Source organism: Giraffa tippelskirchi, chromosome 8 (assembly GCF_054371585.1).
Source record: "Giraffa tippelskirchi isolate mGirTip1 chromosome 8, T2T-mGirTip1v1.2.pri, whole genome shotgun sequence".
NCBI lineage: Eukaryota > Metazoa > Chordata > Mammalia > Artiodactyla > Giraffidae > Giraffa > Giraffa tippelskirchi.
In genome coordinates this window covers 104,342,343-104,365,914 of record NC_137282.1, presented here as the reverse complement: position 1 = coordinate 104,365,914, position 23,572 = coordinate 104,342,343, and the positions used below count along the sequence as shown (strand labels likewise).

The 23,572-nt window shown below is 35.7% G+C and overlaps 1 protein-coding gene across 1 annotated transcript; it reads right to left on the bottom strand.

Moving 5' to 3' along the window:
- Window positions 1-996: 996 nt before the first annotated feature.
- On the bottom strand, window positions 997-23,523 carry PPWD1 (peptidylprolyl isomerase domain and WD repeat containing 1). The gene is made up of 11 exons (XM_081518240.1): window positions 23,319-23,523; window positions 20,038-20,140; window positions 18,062-18,162; window positions 17,817-17,937; window positions 14,326-14,773; window positions 10,121-10,311; window positions 9,098-9,287; window positions 5,476-5,657; window positions 3,922-4,003; window positions 2,827-3,009; window positions 997-1,294 (listed from the first exon to the last, which is right to left on the bottom strand). Exons 1-11 carry the CDS (start codon window positions 23,506-23,508, stop codon window positions 1,151-1,153), a joined length of 1,935 nt encoding a protein of 644 aa, XP_081374366.1. The 5' UTR covers window positions 23,509-23,523; the 3' UTR covers window positions 997-1,150.
- Between the last annotated feature and the right edge of the window lie 49 nt (window positions 23,524-23,572).

Below are 23,572 nucleotides of genomic sequence, written 5' to 3'. Positions count from 1 at the left end.
AATAGTTATGAAGTAATTTATGAGGGTGAGTGAAGAAGAAATCAGTATAAGACTTGAACTCATATTGCTCTAATTTCTACTAATCTCTCCCTTGTTAGATATTAACATTTTTACTCAATATAGTTTTCTTGATGATATATTTTGTAAGGTAAGAAGAGATACTATAACCTGAAGACAAAAATTGTTTAGCTACATTAGAAAAACAATGTGAAAATAGTAAATGAACTATTATATAAAACCATGGACTCAGGTATTCATTTCTTCTGATTCTTTTACTTAAAGAATATTTCATAATTATTCAGGAATTTAACACTTTTGACCAGAAGAACTTTCTATTTATTGAAGTTTTGCTTACCACTTACGTAGACTCTTGAGAGTCCCTTGGACTGCAAGGAGATGAAACCTGTCAGTCCTAAAGGAAATCAGTCCTGAATATTCACTGGAAGGACTGATGCTGAAGCTGAAGCTCCAATACTTTGGCCACCTGATGCGAAGAACTGACTCATTGGAAAAGACCCTGATGTCGGGAAGACTGAGGCAGGAAGAGAAGGGGACGACAGGGGATGAGATGGCTGGATGGTATCACTGACTCGACGGACGTGAGTTTGAGCAAGCTCCAGGAGTTGGTGATGGACAGGGAAGCCCGGCGTGCTGCAGTCCATGGGACTGGAAAGAGTCGGACACGATTGAGCGACTGAACTGACAGTGCTCAAAAGACAAAACTATTTGGCGTGAAATACAAACCTTGTAAAAAAGGAAATGGTATATCACCAAAGAGCCCTTTACTGAGTAGGATCTAAAGAAACATTTGAGGGCAAACTATTTGGCATATTTTTAAAAAGCTGAGGAACAAATGCATACCATTCTCATTACTTAATATGGTTTTAAGACTCTTGAGAAACTATGTATAAAGAGTGCTATTTGCCTGAGTTTTAGTCCATTTGAGTTTATTACCTCTTAGGATGAGAAATACTGCAAGAAAACTCAAAGGCAGAGTTTTTAAAAAATAGCCTTTAATGAAAAATACACATATAATACTGAATCCCTGAAACATGATTTGTACATTCAGCAAATCTTGAGCTTCCTTATGTAAAATAATCCTGTGTTTAATGTATGTGTATTTTTATTTATACAATGAGACAAATCTATTTTACTTGACAGTAATATTTATGATGCTGACATCCTCATAGGGCTTATCTGTTTTGGGATTGACTTTGACGTTGGAGATCCTTTGTACGACTTCCATTCCTTTAGTCACTCGTCCAAACACTGTGTGCTTATTATCAAGCCAAGGCTGTGTTGGAGGACAAATAGAAAATCTTGGTAAACCCTAAATTCTTAAATCACACCCACTGGATGAGCAAATTAAAAAGAATTAAACTTTGGCTTCATTTTAATTAAAAAGATTATTTTCACTTAGCAGCTTTTAAGAGTAGTTTCCATGTTATAATAAAAATAAAAAAGCATAGTTAAATATTTAATATCTGCATCTTTTAGATCAAAGGGAGCTGGGAGATGTTTGCTAGAGGTAAGTTTCTTTGCAGTAACCTCACCTACACGGCAGCAGCCTGGAATATTTTAGGCAGCATGTGCTCTGGCATCAGAGATAGGAGTTCAGACTCAGGCTCTGCTACTTACTTGACTTTTGGCAAATCATCAGGTCTCACTGTTTCCTCATCTATTTTTTGAAACTTTGTTCCCTGGTGGCTCAGAAGGTAAAGAATCTGCCTGCAATGCAGGAGACCCAGGCTTGATCCCTGGGTGGGGAAGATCCCCTGGAGAAGGAAATGGCAACCCACTCCAGTATTATCGCCTGGAGAATCCCACGGATAGAGGAGCCTGATGGGCTACAGACCATGGGGTTGCAAAAGAGTTGGACATGACTGAGGGACTAACACTTTCACTTTCATAATGATACTAGAAGTATTGTGAATATTACATGAGATCATGTACCTGGCAGACAGTAGTTATAAATTGTTTTCTTTAATTCTAAAAAATAAAAGTCTGTAATTTTGTAGAACTGCATAGCAATAGAGCTAGATATTCTTACATGTATTTCATCAAAGCTACAGTGTGATTGATTAAAAAGAATTAAACTTTGGCTTCATTTTAAAATATAATTAAAAAGATATATTTTCACTTAGACACTTTTAAGAGTAGTTCCAGGTTATAATAAAAAATAAAAAAGCTTAGTTTAATGTTTAATATCTGCATCCTTTAGATCAAAGGGAGCTGGAAAATGCATTCTGATTTCAGAGATAGAAAAATGTGGAAAAAAATGTCTTAAAATTGGGATTCTTACACTCTAATCCTACTATTCTAAAGATGAGGAAACAAGCCCAGAGATAGAATAATTTGCTTTGGATTGTCCAACAAATAGTGCAAAGTTAACTTAAACTCACATGGCCTGAATTACAAAAGTACTGTTTAAAGTCTTATTTGTTAAGTAATTTTCCATTTTCCTTTCTAAATTGTTTTCATTTTTACATCCTAGCATATATAAATAATAGAGAAAAATAAAGCTTTCTTTTCCACTGAATTCACTCTCTTAGATCAAAACCCATGAATCTTTTGGCTTACAGAAAATGCCTCCCAGGTGGCGCTAGTAGAAAAGAACCTGCCTGTCAATGCAGGAGAGATAAGAGACATGGGTTCGATCCCTGAGTTGGGATGATCCCCTGGAGGAAGCATGGCAACCCACTCCAGTACTCTTGACTAGAGAATCCCATGGACAGAGGAGCCTGGCAGGCTACATACAGTCCATCGAGCTGCAGAGTCAGACATGACTGAAGCGACTTAGCACACACACACGTACGTTCTACTTACTGTTGGTACTACTGTTATGAAAAACTGGGATCCATTAGTATTCGATCCAGCATTGGCCATGCTGAGTGTATATGGTCTGTCATGTCGTAATGTTGAATGAAATTCATCTTCAAATTCTCCTCCCCATATACTTTCTCCTCCCATGCCAGTACCTGTTGGATCTCCTGTCTGAATCATGAAGCCCTTAACAGAAAGTAGACAAAGTAATATTACATATATGTATGCTTTGGAGTCCTATGTTTGTCAACAGTGCTTTATATTCAATAAAATCTTAAGTCATTCTATAAACTGATTTTAAAGTAAATCCTTGGTTATACTTTAATTTAGATTATGTATTTTCATTGCATAACTGCCACCTTATCTCAATGATGGAAACAAATATGTAAAGGTCTTTCCATTTATAGACAGGCACTATCTCACTCAGTAATTTAATTAAAGCCAATTAATAGTGTAGATAAGTTTTAGGATCTTGTTTAATGTGTTAGGTCTTACATAATTGGCCCACTCTTTTTCTCCCCTTTCCTAGATACTCTGAATGTCCTAGTCAGTCACTTCACTAATTCCTTCAGAACTCTGAAATCTAATTTTTCCTTCTGACATTTCTCCTGCCATTTCTGACCTGCCAGTAATCAAGAACTACCTCGCTGCTCCATACATTTCATGGAATGCTGTTCAACAAAATCCTGGACTGAATTCATTCTGTTCATCAGGTATTAGTGGTAGTTTTCACAGATAAAGTAGCAACATGGCTCTTCTAATACTTAATCTTCTAGATCTAGACTTTATCTAGTCACTAGAAACAGGTTACCTTGGCTTCGATTTTATCTCAGCAAGACCCTTTACTCATTATACCTGATCCTTGGCTTTAACTGTTGACAAGACTGCTGCAGTGTTTCTAAAAAGGCTACCATGCTACTGTTCCTATCCTTGATTTTATATCTGATTTTCATGATCATCCATTGTTCTTTTGACTTCCATAGTCCATTTTTCCTATTCCTAATAAAGTGCTAAGCATGAATGAGATTCCTTAGGTTCTAAACCTCTTGTTATACAATAACATACTTTTCCTTAAATCATAAAATTTGCATAACTTACCTTAATTATGCGATGAAATGTGTGTCCATTATAATAACCATTTCTGCTATGAACACAGAAATTTTCCACTGTCTTAGGGCACCTAGTGAGACATATTAAAAACATGAAAATTTAATGGAGCATCTTAGGAAAGTTTTCTTTATAGTTTGGCTTCCCAATGCTATTTTCAGAATCTTCTGAATGTTTCAGAAAGACAGTCTTTTTTTTCATAATTTCTTCTGATCTCAGAAGCAGCAAGAGTTGACAGGGCATATAGGCAGTAGCCTGTTCTTATAGTTTAATATACCATCTTTAGATCGCAACTGCTTATTTTACTTGAATTTGAGAGTATTTAGGTTCCAAAGTCATTTAGTATTTTTAAAAAATATAATCATAGCACCATAACCCACTGTATATAGTTCCTGGGGAAGGTAATTTTCTTATAAAAACAATGTTATAGTATGGTGACATTTCCTGACCAAGGACTTACTCACTGCTATGATAGCTACTAAATTTAGTAAACTTTAAATGATAGTCACACACTCAGATACACTTTCTAAATAATATTAACTAATCTCATGCTGCTGCTGCTAAGTCGCTTCAGTCGTGTCCGACTCTGTGCGACCCCATAGACGGAAGCCCACCAGGCTCCCCTGTCCCTGGGGTTCTCCAGGCAAGAACACTGGAGTGGGTTGCCATTTCCTTCTCCAGTGCATGAAAATGAAAAGGGAAAGTGAAGTCGCTCAGTCGTGTCCGACTCTTAGTGACCCCATGGATGGAAAATCCTCCGTCCATGGGATTTTCCAGGCAAGAGTACTGGAGTGGGGTGCCATTGCCTTCTCTGACTAATCTCATGAGATGATTTAATACTGTATATTATCATATAATAGTTCCCAATGCTGAGAACAGCAGAGAGAAGCAAGAGAATCTTGTACCAAGCACATCAGGGAATAGGCTTAGTGGATGCATGGGTTCTGAATACTTAAAATGAGATAGTCCAGGTGTCTAGAATTGCCTAGTTTTTTGTTCAGTGTCAAGATATGATAAAATATTGGACATAAAACATTCAGAACAAAATAACAAAGTACTTTTAAATCAAGGCATTGTAAAAGATGTCTTCTTTTGGATCAAGAATAACCAGTCGTATTGCATTGTATTTGGTATTGTATGTTCATTCTGCAAACTCAAAATGTCAGGAAGGAAAAATAACTATCCTCCCCTTAAAGATGTGAGAGGAAAGCCAGTTATAACAAGTGAGCCACAAAACCTATAGTTGGCATGTGTAGTTGATGGTAGCGGTAATATACATTTGTATGTCAATCTATAGTTTACATTCAGCACTGTCATATCTACTATATTTTGTCCTCATAATAATAAACCTGTGAAATATGTGTATGTATGTATAAAATTTTCACATTTTCTAATGTAACAATTATCAGAGAGCTCAGGAAAGATGCTTTATCTAACAGTTCAATTTTTCAAAATACCTTCAGTCAAAATAACACGAAGTTGCAGTTTCTTCAAATATACACATTTACACTGGTATTTATTTATGACAACAGAAACAGTACATACTCAACAGGAAAGAGTTTGATGTGAATGTCTCCCATGCTTGTGTGGACAATGGCACTATCTGACACCCGTTTAGGTCCCTCAGCTTGAGTAGCTGCCATGACTTCTTCTTTAGAAGGTTTCTCATTAAAAACATCTCGGTCAGAATCTGCACTTTTTGTATCTTCTGGTTCTCGTTTAGTAAACTCGAGGAAAATAAAAAGTGAGTAAATGAATTAAATTTTTCATCTGGTTAAAATTTATGAACAAGAAAATTGCATTTCTAATGAAGTATTTGAGGAAACTAAGAATTTACATCAGAATAAATGCTCATTTTATGAATTGCTTCCAATCATAGATGTGCAAGGCACATAAATGTCTACATTTGCCTAATGAAAAAATTCGTATGATGAAGATGAATGATTTCAAATGGAATTTAATTTCTTTTTGGTGAAAATTTTTTTGGGTACCCATTTAGAAATAGGCAGTTTTGAGGTAGCTCTCTGCTTCTGCCTTCTAGTATGTCCTAACCTGCCATCTATTGCTTACTTTTCACTATTTAGATTGCCTGGGTTTGAATTGTAGTTTGCCACTTAACTAGTTACATGACTTTGGGGAAGTAAATTCATTACTTTGCATCTCCTTATGCATAAAAGAGGATGATAATAAAAACTACCTCAAAATGACACCTGATATGAAGATTGAATGAAGGATATAAAGTGTTATGGCAGAAAGCGAAGAAGAACTAAAGGGCCTCTTGATGAAAGTGAAAGAGGAGAGTGAAAAAGTTGGCTTAAAGCTCAACATTCAGAAAACTAAGATCATGGCATCTGGTCCCATCACTTCATGGCAAATAGATCGGGAAACAGTGGAAACAGTGTCAGACTTTATTTTTTTGGGCTCCAAAATCACTGCAGATGGTGACTGCAGCCATGAAATTAAAAGACGCTCACTCCTTGGAAAGAAAGTTACGACCAATCTAGATAGCATATTGAAAAGCAGAGACATTACTTTGCCAACAAAGGTCCGTCTAGTCAAGGCTATGGTTTTTCCAGTAGTCATGTAAGGATGTGAGTTGGACGGTGAAGAAAGCTGAGCGCCAAAGAATTGATGCTTTTGAACTGTGGTGTTGGAGAAGACTCTTGAGAGTCCCTTGGACTGCAAGAAGATCCAACCAGTACATCCTAAAGGAGATCAGTCCTGGGTGTTCACTGGAAGGACTGATATTGAAGATGAAACTCCAATACTTTGGTCACCTCATGCGAAGAGTTGACTCATTGGAAAAGACCCTGATGCCGGGAAGGATTGGGGGCAGGAGGAGAAGGGGACGACAGAGGATGAGATGGCTGGATGGCATCACCAACTCGATGGACATGGGTTTGGGTAGACTCCAGGAGTTGGTGATGGACAGGGAGGCCCGGCGTGCTGCAGTTCATGGGGTCGCAAAGAGTTGAACACGACTGAGCAACTGAACTGAACTGAACTGAACTGACAAAGTGTTTAGAGAATAATGCCTAACACAGAAGGCAATATGTACATATTAATAATTGTTATTACTATGAACAGGACCTGGTGCTGGTAGGATGAGGATTCAAAGATGAATCAATAGTGGACCTTGACCTCCTCTTTTTTTTTTTTGGACAGAGTCCCATCTGATCTATCTAAGCCTTGAAGCTTGGAAGAAAGGATGTACAGTATATTTTGAGTGAAGCAGAAATCTCAGGATCCTCAAGGTCTACAGATAATTGGGAAAAAACTTTCAGTTGTTAAAATTCTGGACTTCTAAAGGCCTATTTCTTTTATTTGACTCTCAGTAAGCAGAAATCTTTTCCCCCTAAGAAAGGTGGATGTTAACTGAGTTCCAGAAAGGTAATCTAGTGCCCAGACTCTGTTTTGCCTAATGTCAGTCCTTGGTCTACTTGGATCAATTCCAGATAAAGGAACAACTAAGCCAGGATGTCACTGCTTTAACATATTATTCTCCAGTTACCAAAGAATGACATGTCTGTTTCACTATTTATATGAATTTTTAAAAATTATCTTGATTTAGTTCACATATAGAACTATTAAAGTTCAAATTTTATACAGTTTTACTTTTATTTCATGGTACTGGATTTGAAAAAAGGGATATAAAATTTGTATATATGAATACCATTTCAGTCTTATTTAAGAATATACATCTAATAATTCATGAAAATGTTAGCGGTATAAATACTCAGTGAGTGACTTAATTTTTTATTTTTCTATCTCTTCAGAGTTTCTAAGGAACATGTGTGGTTTAATCAACAAACATAAACTCTGGGGAAAGACAATTTTTAAATACAGTGGATGGAAAATTAAATTTAGTGTATATTAAGAACTGTCTTTTATGATTTCTTTTTACCTTAAAAAGTTAAATTATAGGTAATAACAAGAAAAAGTATTTTTCTTTAACATATATATTAAATCTTTAGCAGTTAATTTGAAAGTGTATAAGCAGAATTCTTATCTTAAAAGTATATATCCATTTTAGGCTAAAAACTTGGCTGGAGTAGATAAACTGCTATTTCCCACATTTACCAAATGCTGGTAACCTTCAGAGCATCACAGCTGCTTGTAAATTGCCCGATGAATGAATGAGTACCCTATAATGGGTCAGACAATTCACCAAACTCTGCGGAGTTTGGTATGTGAAGAAAACATAGTGCTCTATATTTATGGATTTTATATTATCTTGAGGAAGAGAGGACAGTGTCAGAGACCCCTTCCCTCCCCCACAAAATCACTAAATTATTCCAAAAAGTGTGACATGTACACAAGCAGGCACACCTAATCCAGACTTGATGTCAGGAGAAGGCTTCCAAGCTGAGACCTGAAATATGAAGAGGAACTGGGGAGAGGTTTGTGGCTGACAGAAGGAATAACCTGTGCAAACACCACCAAGTAAAAATAACATCAAGTCCTACAAATGGGATCAAGTTCAGTATAGCACAATGAACTAAAAATGAAGAAAGATAAACTAGGAGAGTGGTTAATACAGACAGCTGGAGAGTCATTTAAGGATTTTAGGCAAAAAAATAATCACACCTGGGTTTTAGAAAGTCTCTAAGCATGAAAGACAGATACAGACGCAGAGGTCTCTACACTTCTGATTTTTCTGCTCAACTGAACAAAATTAGAACAGTGTTACTCTTAGATAGGTTAGTAGTTTGATTTTGAGCCCGATCTTACCTAACATGCAAAGTACTTTTAATTTTCCAGAAAAAAAATATCTCTCAGGAATGTACACCACAGTAGCATCATTACAATGGAATCAAAAGGTAAAAAAAGATTTGTATCTAGAGAAGGAAATGTGCAAGTCATGTTGAAGAGTAAAAGGTGAATAATACTAAAACAGAAGAATTTTTAAAAGTCCACAGGAAAATCAATTTTGGATGCAATTATTACCACAGCCACTTACTTCCTATTGTCTTAGACAACACAAATAGTTGTAGAAACTAGGTTGAAAACTAGTTCAAAACAGGATGTAAAACAGTACAGAAATACTTAAGTCTGCTATCATGGCCAACATTCTCTTCAGCTGAAAGTACAAGTTAAAAAAATAAAACTCCAATCAAACTGGAAGAAACATTAAAGACTATCTCTTGGTATTGATACTTCCACATACCATATAAAATCTATTCTTTTTGAAGGATGTACAGACTATTGTTGGGTCAGCTTGAATATTCTGAAGGACGGGGTTTTCAGAAGCTTTCATTTCTATAGTAGTTGCAGCACGATGTTTTTTGGCTATTCCCTGGAACAAAGCCAACTGCATCACTCTAATATTTTCTTGCTTGCCTAAGATCCGCACACACCTGGAAAATACATATAATAAAATTATCAGGATTAACTCCAATTATACCAACTTTACAGATAAAAGCTAGGAATCAACTATCTTTTATTTTTGTACAAAATAACCAGTAAAAAGTTTTTAAAAAGTATTTTTAAATACTGCCTCTCTCACTCCCCCCAAAAAGTTATTTTAAATTGGTAGGTGTTTATAATTTTCAGATTAAAAAAATATAATCATTCAGTTAAACAGTTTTAACCTATCCCTATCATTTTAATGTTTCTTCAAGCCTTCAAAAATTCTGTATTGCCAAGAACTACAATATAAATTTGTTTATATGTGAAAATGTACAAGATTTTTTTCCTTTAAATATACTTTAACTTCTTTTCATTTACATTCAGTGATAGTATCTGATTATAGCAATTTTGTTCTAAGACCAAATGTGCTGTTTGCACAAAAGGCTTATTGTGGTTTCATGCATTTTAACTTCTGATTTTATGTCTAGCAGGATGTAATGCTGAATTCTGTGGTTAAAATATTTGGCAACATTTAACATGAAACAGGCTAATTTAAATCAATAAGCAAAAGACAGACTGAAACTTGTTAAAAAAAAAACAACCTGAAACTATGCATATCTTTCTTCCATTTCTTTAACAAACATGAGTGGAAACTTTTTACATAAGATTATAAACAACCAAAAGACCACATAAAAATCCAGTCAAAACATTTGGTTAAGTTTAGACATCTGGGACCATTCCACTTGTCTTGGAACAAACAAAACTCCCATTGTTTCCCCAAAGGAGGAAACAGTCCTTTAGAAGTAAATTTTTAAAAAGCACATGTGATATTAAAGCTTACCGGTTTGTTTCTACATTGATAACTTTAATGCCCAGCATTGTTCCATACAGCACAAAGTGTCCAGTTTCATCAAAAACTATATTAATTAATCTTACTGCATCCACCTTCTCCAATTCACGTTCTACAGCCATCCGTCGACCAAATTCCATGTCTGGTAGCTGTTGCCTCATCTGCTGCAGTTCAGTAAACATCTAGGAAACAAACCGTTTATTAACAAAAATAATGTTACATGATAAAGGGAAGGAGAATTTAAATAAAAGCAGAGTGTCCATTAATAGCCACTGACAGTTTATGTACTTATATATCTTCTTAAGGAGTACTCTACAAACACTATAACCAGGAATTGAATTAGAAAATTCAATCATAAAAATCAGTATTTATACTAACTGGTTCTTCTAATTAAAAAAAAATAAGAGTTAACTACTGCTTTTTCTGCAGAAACAATGTATCTGCTGCATTTTATAAGCCACAGACTAGCACTTTCCAATATAAACCATATATGTAATTTAAAATTTTTTAGTAGCTATGTTAAATGAAGTAAAAATGAACATGAAATTAATCTATTATTCAACCCAATATATCTAAATTATCAAAGACATTAAGCAAAATCAATAATACAAAAAAGCAACATAAAGACATTAAAATATTAAGCAATATTTAAAAATTGAGATCGTTTTTCCTTTTTATATTAAGTCTTTGAAGTCCAGTGTGTATTTTATACTTTTAGTCCAGCTCAATTTGGACTAGTCACATGCCAAGTGTTCAGCACCCCTATGTGGCTAGTGGTTATTAAGCTGCACAATGCAGATATGGACTGTGAGTCCTTGTTCCAGGATCATGGACCTGCCATTTAACAAGCACTCAATTTTATTTTTTATGATTTCACTAATTTATAACAATTTCATATTGCAGCAGCATATTGCAGAAAATGTTTCAAGTTATTTTGGAGCACCACTATATATTTAGATTATCATTAGGTAAATGTGATTTAGGATGGATGGATTTTATGAGTGCCCTTCAGTTTGGACATTTGATTTACTTTTCTTTAGATATTTAATACACAACTTTCAAGATAAGGGTCATATCTCAGTTACTATGTACAATCACACTACCAGCCTCCCCAAAGATGTGATCTTTACATTCAGTTTTCCCAACATTTGGGGCATCAAACTGCAGAAATCAAAACTGGCTCTCTATTGCAAATGAAAAGAAGTCAGTCAAGCTTATGTCCCATCTACTACTTTTTTTCATGCTTGCATTAACAAAATCTCTGGTTTTTCTAGATGTGGAAAGAACAATAATATACGTAACTCAAAAGGAGGTATATGTGTTAGGGAAAAACATTAGGGTTTCTTGTTGCCAGTCTCTGAACTGATATATTATTGCTTTACTCATTTGCCAGAAATAGCCTGGATGCGAGGTTACATTTTTGTATTATGGGAGTCTGATTATTTTTGCTAGAAAGAAGATTCATTTTCAAGAAATAAAGTTTATAGATGGTCATCTGCCCATGTAAAAGTAATAAATGCTAATTTAAGCTTTTAAGCACATCAGTATCTTTTTAAAAAAATTAATTTATTTTAATTGGAGGATAATTACTTTACAATATTGTGGTGGTTTTTGCCATACGTTGACATCAATCAGGCACAGGGGTACATGTGTCCCCCCATCCTGAACTCCCCTCCCACCTTCCCATCCCATCCCTCTGGGTTGTCCCAGAGCACCAGCTTTGAGTGCCTTGCTTCATGCATCAAACGTGCACTGGTCATCTATTTCACATATGGTAATATACATGTTTCAATGCTATTCTCTCAAATCATCCCACCCTCACCTTCTCCCACATAGTCCAAAAGTCTGTTCTTTACATCTGTGTCTCTTTTTGCTGTCTTGCATATAGGATTGTTGTTACTGTCTTTCTAAACTCCATATATATGCATTAATATACTGTATTGGTGTTTTTTACAATAGTCTAGCTTTAATAGCTGCATCTCTGATCATCTCATCATCTCTGTATGGCCATATGCAGTACTCCTGGTTAATAAAATACTAAAAGATACAACTTCACACCATCCAATTAAATTTGTCTATTAAACTAGGACTCTAACTAGTTAGACCCCTTAACATGGAACTATGAGATATCAGTCATTAACTAACTAGTCACTAGCATTCTTACTAAATTAATTGGCATTTGCACCCCCTCTTTTTTTTGGCAAACTCTCTCATCCTGAATCTCAACTTCTGTCCTATACTTTGCTACTGATCTTATCACACTAATCCTATAATTTCTACAAATATTAAAGACAACAATGAAATAGAGTGAATTCAACAGCTCAGAGTATATGTGTTAAATGGTTTACATCCAGAGAATAGATTTGCTTTCTTAAGGAATCTAGAAAGAGTTGCAAATTGTGAAGAGTTTTAAAATTACATTTAAGTTGAAGCCACCATTAAAGAAGAAAAAACACAAGGTTTCTCCTTTTCCCAAAAGCATAATGGAAAGCTATATTCTTCCAATAAGAAAATGAGTTATGAGGATAATTTGACTAGCATACAAACCTCCCCTTTTGTCTGGATTCATATTCCTTCAGGCATCTAATTAACCCAACTTATTACCGCATCACTAATAAGGTGACAGCATTTTTGAAGCACTTAATGCAAGGAATCTATTATAAACTGGTGACTACAAAGACTGTAGAATTGACACTGTTGTACAATAAACACTATTGTTACAAAGGTTTGACCCACAGACTTTTGGAGAATTCAACATACCAATAGCAGTTAGAGAACCACAAGATGGAAACGTGATAAGACTCAAATATCCACAAAACCAATTATCTTTGCATAGATAAAAACTCATTCTACAGCTACATGCTCTAATAAATACTTCTTTTCTTCCCTCTGTTTTTTGGCTATGCCATGAGGCATTCAGGATCTTCATTCTGCAACCAGAGATTGAACCCATGCCCCCTGCAATGGAAGTGCTATGTCTTAACCACTGGACCACTAGCAAAGTCCCAATAAATTCTTGTTAACAGTAATAATGTGTCGGGTATCATTCTTAGAGCTGGAGATTCAATCACGAGCGAAACAGATACAGGACCATAAATGACACACGGTTTAATCTACTGCAGGGGGTTGATACACATTAATCAAATAATAAGGCCAAATACTCTAAAAGAAAATAAATAGTGATACACTACCACATTAAAAAATATAAGTAGTCTGAGACTGGAAGAATAGTGGAAGATCACTGGGGGAAATGATTTTTTGAGATCTGAAGGATGAGTTCAATAGGTAAGGGGAGGAATGAGGATTAATGGGACTAGGGGTCACTCCAACTAGGAGGGACAGCATATGTAAAGGCGCTGTGGTGGGAGACGTAGCCAAGAAACTGAAAGAAGGCCTGGCTGGGTACAGTAGAGGCAGGGAGGGAGGTGAATTACAGTAGGTTGAAGTAGCAGGGAGGGGTACAATATGGTAGGCCATGATTTTGGTCTTGATCCTAAAAACAACAGGTAGTCACTGAAAGATTCAAAGGATGACATGATAAGATAATGTGTTTTGAAAAGATTCCTTTGGGTGGAGCATGGATAACAGGTTAGAAAGAAGCTAGAATAGATACAGGGAGTAGGCCAGGCAACAGATTATGAGCTAGGGTAGTCACAGCTGTGCTAAAAGGAAATATATGTATTTAAAGTATATGTAGAAAGTAAAATTGACAGGACTCATGATGAATTAAATAGACTGGTAAGGAAAAACAGTTAAAGATGACTCAGATTTCTGGCTTGTGCAAGCAGATACATACTGGTGCCATTCATGAAGACAGCAAAAATAAATAAATAAAATAAAAGGATAGGGCCAGGTCTGTTTATAATAGAAAGCTGGAGAAACAAATTTTTAAGCAGTCATATAGAAGGCAGGAGTGAAAAGAATGAGAAGAGAAGGAGGCCTCGCATGGGTTTTGAGGATCTCAAAAGAATGAGCTTTCAAACAACAAAACTACAAAAACAGCACATAAGTGTAAGAAAAACTGGCTCAGAAAATATCACATCATAAACCTAGAGAAGAGAGTTGAAGAGTAACAATGCAAGACAGCAGACAAACAGTATCTTCAATGTGAGAAGCAACTTAATCATCAATCTAAATGTCCATGTCCAGAAAAAAATCTTTTAAGAAAAACCTGATTAAATTTATGTGGCACTTACACTTAGTGATTCATCAAAGACTCTCATGAGTTTTCCAGTTAAGAACCTGAAAATTCTAACTTTTCTGTCAGAACCAATAGTGGCTATTTTCTTCCCATCAGGTGAAAAACATATGCTGGTTGGATAAGCCTTGCACTTGGCAAATTCATATAAATCTGTGTCAGTTTTATATTCCCAGTTCACATTTCTGGGGAATTTATACTCATAAGGAGGACCGGTCCAGTATTCAATCATTCCAGATTTGTCAGAAGACACTACTGCTTTATAAACTGGGTTTAGCCGTATCTGAGTAAGAGGTGATGTATGGAGTTTGTCAAAGATATGCAGTGGCTGGTTATCTCCTCGACCATCATAAATGAAAATTTTTCCTGTACTTTTCTCAGAAGCAGCAACTGAAGATATGGCATCCCCCGGGCAATAGATCCACTCACACTGTCCAGGGAAATACCTAAAACAGTAAAGAATTGAGGGGGATAAGAAGAGGCCAAAACAAGTCATAAGCATCCTTACACATTCCCATCACCAAAAAATGTCCCCGCCAGCGATTTAGCCAGTTTTAGATTCTTTGATAAAAAGTAGCAGCGAGATACAGAATGGGGAAGAATAGGAAAAGTTACTAATTTTTCTGTTTCTGACCTCATAAATGAATGATAACTTCTGAAGACCGATCAAACCACAAGAAGAGAACTCATACAGCAAGTATTTACAAGGAAACCGAAACAGAACTGGTTCTTAAAATATTCTGAGGCATTTTTTTTTTTGGTTGGATCTCGATGTCTCTGTCTATGTATGTGCTATTCTAAGTCACTTCAGTCATGTCCGACTGTTTGGGACCCAATGGACTGTAGCCTGCCAGGCTCCTCTGTCCATGGGATTCTCCAGGCAAGAATACTGGAGTGGGTTGCCATGCCCAGGTCCTCCAGGGGATCTTCCCTACCCAGGGATCAGACATGGATCTCTTATGTCTCTTGCATTGGCAGGCAGGTTCTTTACCATTAGCTCTACCCGGGAAGCCCCTGTCTATGTATACCTTACTTTTAAACAGGTTAGCATGTTAGTATACTTTACAGATCCATTCTTGAAATATTTAAGGTCAAAATATTTTAGTCATGGCTTTGCTCAGAAGAAAAACATTCTGATATCACTCTCTCATTATCAGTAGCTTGAGATCTTAATACTATGAGCTTTGAACATGTTACCTGATGAAGTGTAAAAGAACTGGACAGATGTAATCAACATAATAAACTTATATATTCAATTGTGTGTTGTCTCCTTCAAAATCATCAGTCTGAGAAGTTACAGTTACTCCAGTTAGTTACTCCAGAGCTAGTGCTCAATACTTTTTGAGGACTCTCAGAATTTCTATCAAATTTTAAAAGACACAGGCATAGCTTGGAGATGTTGCAGGTTTGGTTCTAGATCACAAAAATTGAAAATTGCAATACTGTGAGCCATATGGATTTTCTTTGGTTTCCCAGTGCACAATAAAAGTTTGTTTACACTACCTGTATTTCTATCGAAGTCTGCAATCACATTATGTCTAAAAAATTACATGTATATATACATATTTTCGGAGAAGGCAATGGCACCCCACTCCAGTACTCTTGCTTGGAAAATCCCATGGACGGAGGAGCCTCGTAGGCTACAGTCCATGGGGTCGCTAAGAGTCGGACACGACTGAGTGACTTCACTTTCACTTTTCCCTTTCATGCACTGGAGAAGGAAATGGCAACCCACTCCAGTATTCTTGCCTGGAGAATCCCAGGGATGGCGGAGCCTGGTGGGCTGCCGTCTATGGGGTCGCACAGAGTCAGACACGACTGAAGCGACTTAGCAGCAGCATACATATTTTAATTAAAAAATACTTTATTGCTTAAAAAATGTTAATTATCACATGAGGCTTCAGCAAGTTGTAATCTTTTTGTAACAGTAACATGAAAGATCACTGATCACTATAACAAGTATAGTAATAACAAAAAATGAAACATTATGAGAATTACTAAATGTGAAATAATGACACAAGTTGAGCAAATGCCCTTGGAAAAAATGGTGAGTACAGACTTCCTCCATGCAGGGTTGCCACAAACTTGTTATTTGTAAAAAAAAAAAAAAAAAAAAAAAAAAACACAGTGTGTGCAAAGTGCAATAAAACAAGATATGCCTGTTCTCTTTCACTACCCTCAAGGGTGGCAAATGTTCAACATATATTTGATTGAAAATATATAAACAAACAGCTAAAGTCTGGGGGAAACAAAAAATATACAAACAAACAGCTAAAGTCTGGGGGAAACAAAGCTGGGAATATGACACATGATCAATAGGTATTTCTATTTGTAGTCAAAAAATAAGTTTTTAATCATAAATAATGAGACTGACTTCTTTTAGTGGTTCATAAACTGGTTTTGAAGGAAATTCCCAAAAAGTACTGTCAAATACTGAACTGTGTAGTTCTAATCCTCACCTTCCTCCAATTCACATGGTGAAGCCCTCATCCGCAAAGTTACTGTATCTGGAGAAAGGGTTTTAAAGAGATAATTAAATGAGGTCAGAAAGGTAGAGCCCTAATCCAACAGGCCTTTGGCCTTCTAAGAAGTGGAAGAGCAAAATATTCCCCTCTTTCCCCTGTATTTAATGAGGACAAAGTATGAAACCCGGAAGAGTCCTTGCCAGAAAACACACACCACTGGAACATTGATTTTGGACTTTCCACCTTCAGAAGTTTTGGACTTTCCAATCTCCTCACTGGAAAAGACCCCGATCCTGGGAAAGATTGAAGGCAGGAGGAGAAGGGGACGACAGAGGATGAGATAGCTGGATGGCATTACTGATTTGATGGACATGAGTTTGACTGGGCTCCAGGAGTTGGTGATGGACAGGGAAGCCTGGCGTGCTGCAGTCAATGGGGTTGCAAAGAGTCGGACACAACTGAGCGACTGAACTAAACTGAACCTCCAGAAGTGTGAGAAAATATATTTCTGTTGCTTAAGCCACGCAGCCCATGGTCTTTTGTTTAATTTCGTTACTGCACAGTCTAACTACATAGTTTGAGTATCAATATACTTTAAAGTTTAAAATCACCAACAATTCCAAAAATGTGCGTAAGCCTTATAAAAACACAATGCTATATTACTGAAATAAGCATTATAAGGAAGTTAATTTAAATGCCAGTAAATAAGACATGATGGATGCTCATTAAATTATTAAGTAGTGTAAAATGGATATAATTAATCCTTGTTATGGTGCTACTTGGACATTTCTGTTGTAATTAATGACAAAACTCACAGCAGAAGCCCACAAACAACATCATAACAAAGATTCATAATAATTTTCCCAAGCAAAATCTAAAGGCACATTTTTTAATAGAATGGTAATATATTCTGTTTAGAAATACCTATGAAATGGTGAAGTTTAGTTCAAGAATTCTTTCATTAAGTAGAAAAAAAAAAAATATATATATATATATATATATACACGCACTTTAAAAGACTCACCCAAGCTTCAGCATATTGATCATGTCAAAGTTCACTACATCAAACACCTTCATTGCTTTATCATCACCCACGGAACAGAATAAAGCTCCCTCAGAGCTAATTGCAATACTCTCAATAACTCCTATTTAAAGAAACCAAATCAAAACATTCTAGTAAACATCAAAGAAATGGATATAATTAAAAGGAAAAAAAAATTTAAAAGGAAACTTTAATCAATACAGCCAAAAAAATAGTGAAATTCTTACCTAGGTGACTACGAAAATGTTTAACAAATTCAATTCCCTCTTCTATTTTTTTCCAGAATTTCACATGTCCATCGTGACTAGCAGTAATAATAAAGTCTGTCCTGCATATAAAATTGTAGAAGTTACTTTCATAAACAGATGCAAAAATCACTTTGTGCCCCCAAGCCAATCATTTACTGAGAATCTTGGACTCTTAAAAAAGAGATTACAAAAAAAATCTTCCTTTATACAAACCACTATATCACTGTATTTGGGTAGATATAACATTGCAAAATTTGAAGCTCTTTTCTGGATATCATAACAGCTACTGCTGCACTAATCTTATTTATTTTTTTTTACTGGCGTATAATTGCTTTATAATGTTGTGTTAGTTTCTGCTGTACAGCAAAGTGAATCAGCTATATGTAAACATGTTCAATATATCCCCTCTTTGTCACCACAGAGCACTAAAGAGAGTTCCATGATGCACTAATTTTAAATCTAAGAGCTAGGATCAGGACTGAGGTAATCTTGACATTAAAAAAGTCTCACAAGGAATCACTGGATCACAGAGTCCTTTAATGCTAAAATTACCGTACAGGCAGTCTTTTCACAGGGAAAATGTACTATCTTTCAGAAGGTGATAAATAATTAAATCCCAACATACTACTTATGTATAAAGCAAAATTCAATGTAAGTTTCTTTCAGATATTATCCAAGGTATTTTGGTTAAGTACCAAAATTTTGTACAGTATAGCCTCTCATCAGTTATATAAAATAGAAACCATTTGTTGAAAGCTATTATATGTCGAGTACTCTATATACATTATCTTAGTTATATCCATCTTCACAACAACTCTATAAGGTGAATATTTTTCACCATCTTTTTAAAAATTAGGAAATAGTTTAAAAATGTTAAATATATTTGTCCCAGGTCTGTAGGTGGAGAAGAGCATTCAATATTGGATTTGCCTAACTTCAAAACACTAGGTTTCTATAAAATCTTCAAAAATCTTTCCATTATAGTCTGCTGCCTTAGGTTAAACAAAGAAACCTGGAGTGACAGAAAGCTAGTCCTATATGCTGCCTTATTAACTGACAACTTTCTACTAGGAAAAGAGCTAATATTTGGTCAAAATTATCCCATAAAAGGAATATAAAGATATTTAATTTAAATCTTTTAATTGTCTCTAAGAGATCAAGAATAAACTGATCTAAACAGCAAAGTAAATCATCTACTTCTTTCCATACTCACTGCCAATATCATCTCAGCCACTATCCTAATTCATCTATGATTACTATATTAGCCTCCTACACACACACACACATAGACACATGTATACACATATGTGATGTTACTCTCCCAGTCAGGTTCAAAATCCATATAAGAAATAGAAAACTTTGGGATTTCTTGCCTTTTTTCTCCACACTCAACTGCCACTTAACCCCTCTAAACCTGTTTCCTTATCTGTAAAATGTAGATGGATACTACTTGTATGACTGTTAAGATAAATGGGACAATTAATGAAAAAGCCTTGACACAGGACCTAGACATAATATGAGCTCAACAAAGAGCAGAGTTTACTATTCCTTCTACAAAACCCTATTCAGCTATTTTGAAGGTTCTGTGACATTTCCAGAATATCTTGGATCTCATCATTCTTCCCATTTGTACTGAAAAGGCAAGCTACCAACTACTCCCAAATTAACTAACTAATACACTCTCCTTCACTGAAGCTCTGACACTACCTGGATTATCCCCTATTGGCATTTGTCTCCAAAAGACATGTATACAAACTAGGGAATTTGGTCTTAGAGAATGCATCTTTGTATGATATAGGAAAGAGCATGTAGGTATTTATTTAACAAACAATTTCAAAACCTATGGAATGAAATAGAAATCCTCAATATCCTAAAGCTACTTCTACAATTCACCTCAAAACTATAGTATTTAAAAAAACAATAAACTTCTCAGAAAAAAATATAGACAGACTTACTTGGTGCACACCACATGGGTGATAACATCTCTATGCATGTAACTGCGCTCATACATGGATGCACTGGGGAGATTATCAAGATAGACTTTTTCAAACTCTAGAACTAAGAGAAAAAAGCAAAGAAAAATATTTTTAACAACTGGAACTAAATCCCATTTTGTATTTTCTTTTAGATTTTAATTTCTCTCAATTCACACGTAATGAAAAAATATCCAGTGTCTGTTATGTCAGTTGTAACTTATTATTTCATGGTACTGAATAGCACCGTTGTTTATTTGGTCATGAAACATTCTCAGGTATTATACGGATGCTTAACTGTGTCCCAGAACTTAAGAATTGAGTGGCTCTGGCTTAATATAAAAGTTCCATTAAAAGACAAAAACCTTAAGTTTCATGAAAATATCACAACCAACTTTTCAACCACATAGATCCAATTATTACTGCTAATTTAAATAAGTAGTAAGAGGTTAGAGGCCATCCAGAACATCTCAGTTTATCTTGAAGGCAATGATCCTCTTTGAAGTCACTGATACTAGGTTTGAGTAAACGTAATAAATGCTTAGATTTTTGGAGCTGAGAAAATCCTAGAGAATGTCCAGTTGAGTGCTTCTCAAACTTTTTCCAAGGGCAAAACATTTTTAAGAGTAGTAATCTGAGGAAATATTTCATGGTATGAGCTATAAAAAATTTTACTAGTAAAAAAATGACATACTTGTACCTAGAAACAATCCAAAGATGGCCAAACACGCCCATTAAAAGTTCATAAATTAAGCATGATTGTTTCATGGTTTTTCATAACTGCTATTTAGCAAGCTCAAAGTTGTGTCCAACAAATTACTTCTCTCTTCATTTTCAGTAACAGAACCTCCATTTTTATATGTGAATACTGACATCCAGCTATAGTATCTTTCTCACCTTCTCTGCAGTTAGGAGTGACTAAGTACCAATGAAATAAAAGTGGAAGTGTTGTGTAACAGTCAAGAAGTCTCCCTCAAGAATTGTGCCATTCTTCCTTTCCCCAGACTGACAGTTTGAAACTGGGAGATAACCACCAACGACAAACATGAGGTCCATATCCTAGTGATGTTGCGGCAGAAAACTAGGAAGGAAATCTGGAGCCTCCACACCAATCCCAGACTGTCTACTTTAGGACTTTTATCTTTATTGTCAATTTGGATTTTTTTTCTTTATTTATTGTCATTTGGATTTTTCTGTAATACACAGCTAAATTTAATCCTGATGCATATTCCTTTTGCTGTTAGTTCACTTGTTGAACAGATATTTACTGAAAACAAACTAGGTTCCAAGGGACATGGACATGAAGAGTTAACACCGTCCTGAGAAAACCATCATTGTTAGAGCCATATAATATATAATATATATATAGAGAGAGAGCCATATAATGTAAGGTAGAGCCATATAACCATTTATAGTATCTTTCTGAAAATGTGTACAAAATTCCAATGTCCAAAGAACACGTTAAACGGGATGGTTCTATTTCCACTAAGTTTTAAACCCCTATCCTTCTAGATAAAATCTTCAGTGATATTTTTCTAACATTTCATACATGCTTTTGAATTTCAACTTTTTCTTCAAACTGAATACACTACTGATTAATCTGAATAAGCATCTATCTCAACTGTATTAAGTTTATAAGCTCTTTGTTTCCTAATGCTAATATCAGCACTTTGATATTTTTGGACTTTTCCATTTCCACTCATTTTCACAAAAAAGGACCTGATATCTAGTGCAAGAAAATAATTGCGAACATACACATAGTAATATTCATTCATTCAATACTTACTGAGTACCCTCTATATGGAAAGCACTGTACCAAGCACGGGAGCAAAATAGGTATGGTCTTTGCTTTTATATGCTTACAGTCTTAACAGTGAAGAGAAACATTCATGAGACAATCACATGAATAAACATACAATTTAAAAATGTAGCAAGTGCAATGAGGAAACAATTGCTATGGAAACATTTAACTTAAAAGACTTAGCAGTAAAAAAGGTAACTGCACTTTAAAGGTGTTAAGGAACAATATTCAAAAAAGTAGTTTATTCAAAATTTCGATACATAAAATTTTGCTGTATCTGTATCCAAATTGTATTCAAAATTTGGATACACAAAAATTTCACTCTGATAAATACATCTCATACTTATGATCAATGTGCTTTAGAAACAGCCCAAACTGGAAAAGTCATAGGTTTTCCAGAGAAAGTAATAACTGAGCTAAAGGGTGAAGGACAGAAGGTTAAGTGAAGTGGGTGAGGAAAATTATTCCAGGTAGACTTTGTGACACCCACGTGGACATTCGCAGTTGTAAAAGGGCATGCCCCATTCTCTAGTGTTATAGTATGGCTTGGACAAAGAGTAAGGAGGATCAAGGATTTGGGAGAGGAAATAATGGAAATGTGCTGAAGGAGGAATCATATCAAGGGCCTTACATACTCTATTAGGAAGTTTGTACATTTGTTTTAAAAATAATGAGAAATCACTTAAAATTTTTAAGTTGGAAGAGTCATAAGGATTTGAGCCTTCACAAAGACCACATTTTAATGGTCTTATACGTTTAAGGAAAACATTCCAAAGAACCTGAAAAATAAGAAAATTTAATGTGACCCTTTCACCAACATCTCCCCCCTTTTTTGGACTACCCCTTTTATTTGATAAAATTTTGTCACTATTACACGCTAGTGGCAAAATGTTTCAGGCCATGTCTCACGAGTATGGTTTGAAAACCACAGATCTTGGTTTCTGGATGAAAAACTTGGAAAAATCTAGGCAACTGATGTAATTGTCAGAAAACTCTTTGGTGGTGGAGTCAGGAATTAAATTATCCTTATCTATTCTTTAAGACTCTAAATAGGCACCACCTTCCTGGGTGGCCAAATACACTACCAACAGTCTTCAACTAAAAACCTTAAATAGAAACAGTTTTCTTTTCCACATCTGCTAAACGGGGTTAAAACTTCCAACCTCATACGGCAGCTGTACGGATTAAATGAGCGGTGCCAAACACGTGAGTAATGGCAAGATAGCTTTAGCCTCTATTGTAACAAACCAGAGATTGTTAGATCCTATTAAAAAAATGCTTTACTCTGTCCAAATTACTATTTCGGAGTAGAGAACGGCCAGAAGTGAGAAGACGACCGATCCTCTGTTCTGACGACATAAATCCCTACAATCACACACTCTCTGTTCTGGAGTCTGATTTGAACTCGCCTACTCGGAGGACACAGGATTTCATCTCGCCCTGTGCCTGTCTCGGTAGCTACCTTTCCTCTTCTTCGCCAATGTTGCCTCTACAGGTAAAGGCCCAACCCAGCGCTCTTCATTTTCTTCTTCGTTCTCTTGAGGCACTGCCACTACCAGCTCTCGAGCGCTGAGTTCCGTTCTTTCCGGTTCCTCCGGGTCCCGGCGCCTTCTTCTTCTCAGCTGTGAATCGCTACCACACTCGGCCGCCATGTTCTCCGAATCGTCAGAAAATGCGCGACACTCACAGCTCGGCTACCAATCCTGAAGCAGCGGC

Bases quoted from the DNA above. Each gene is read 5' to 3' on its own strand.
- PPWD1 (XM_081518240.1), bottom strand. From the start codon at position 23,508: ATGGCGGCCGAGTGTGGTAGCGATTCACAGCTGAGAAGAAGAAGGCGC. The intron at 9,288-10,120 runs GTAAGCTTTAAT...TGTATTTTCCAG, and splicing joins ATCAATGTAGAAACAAACCG to GTGTGTGCGGATCTTAGGCA. The intron at 3,010-3,921 runs GTAAGTTATGCA...CTTTCTGTTAAG, and splicing joins CATTTCATCGCATAATTAAG to GGCTTCATGATTCAGACAGG.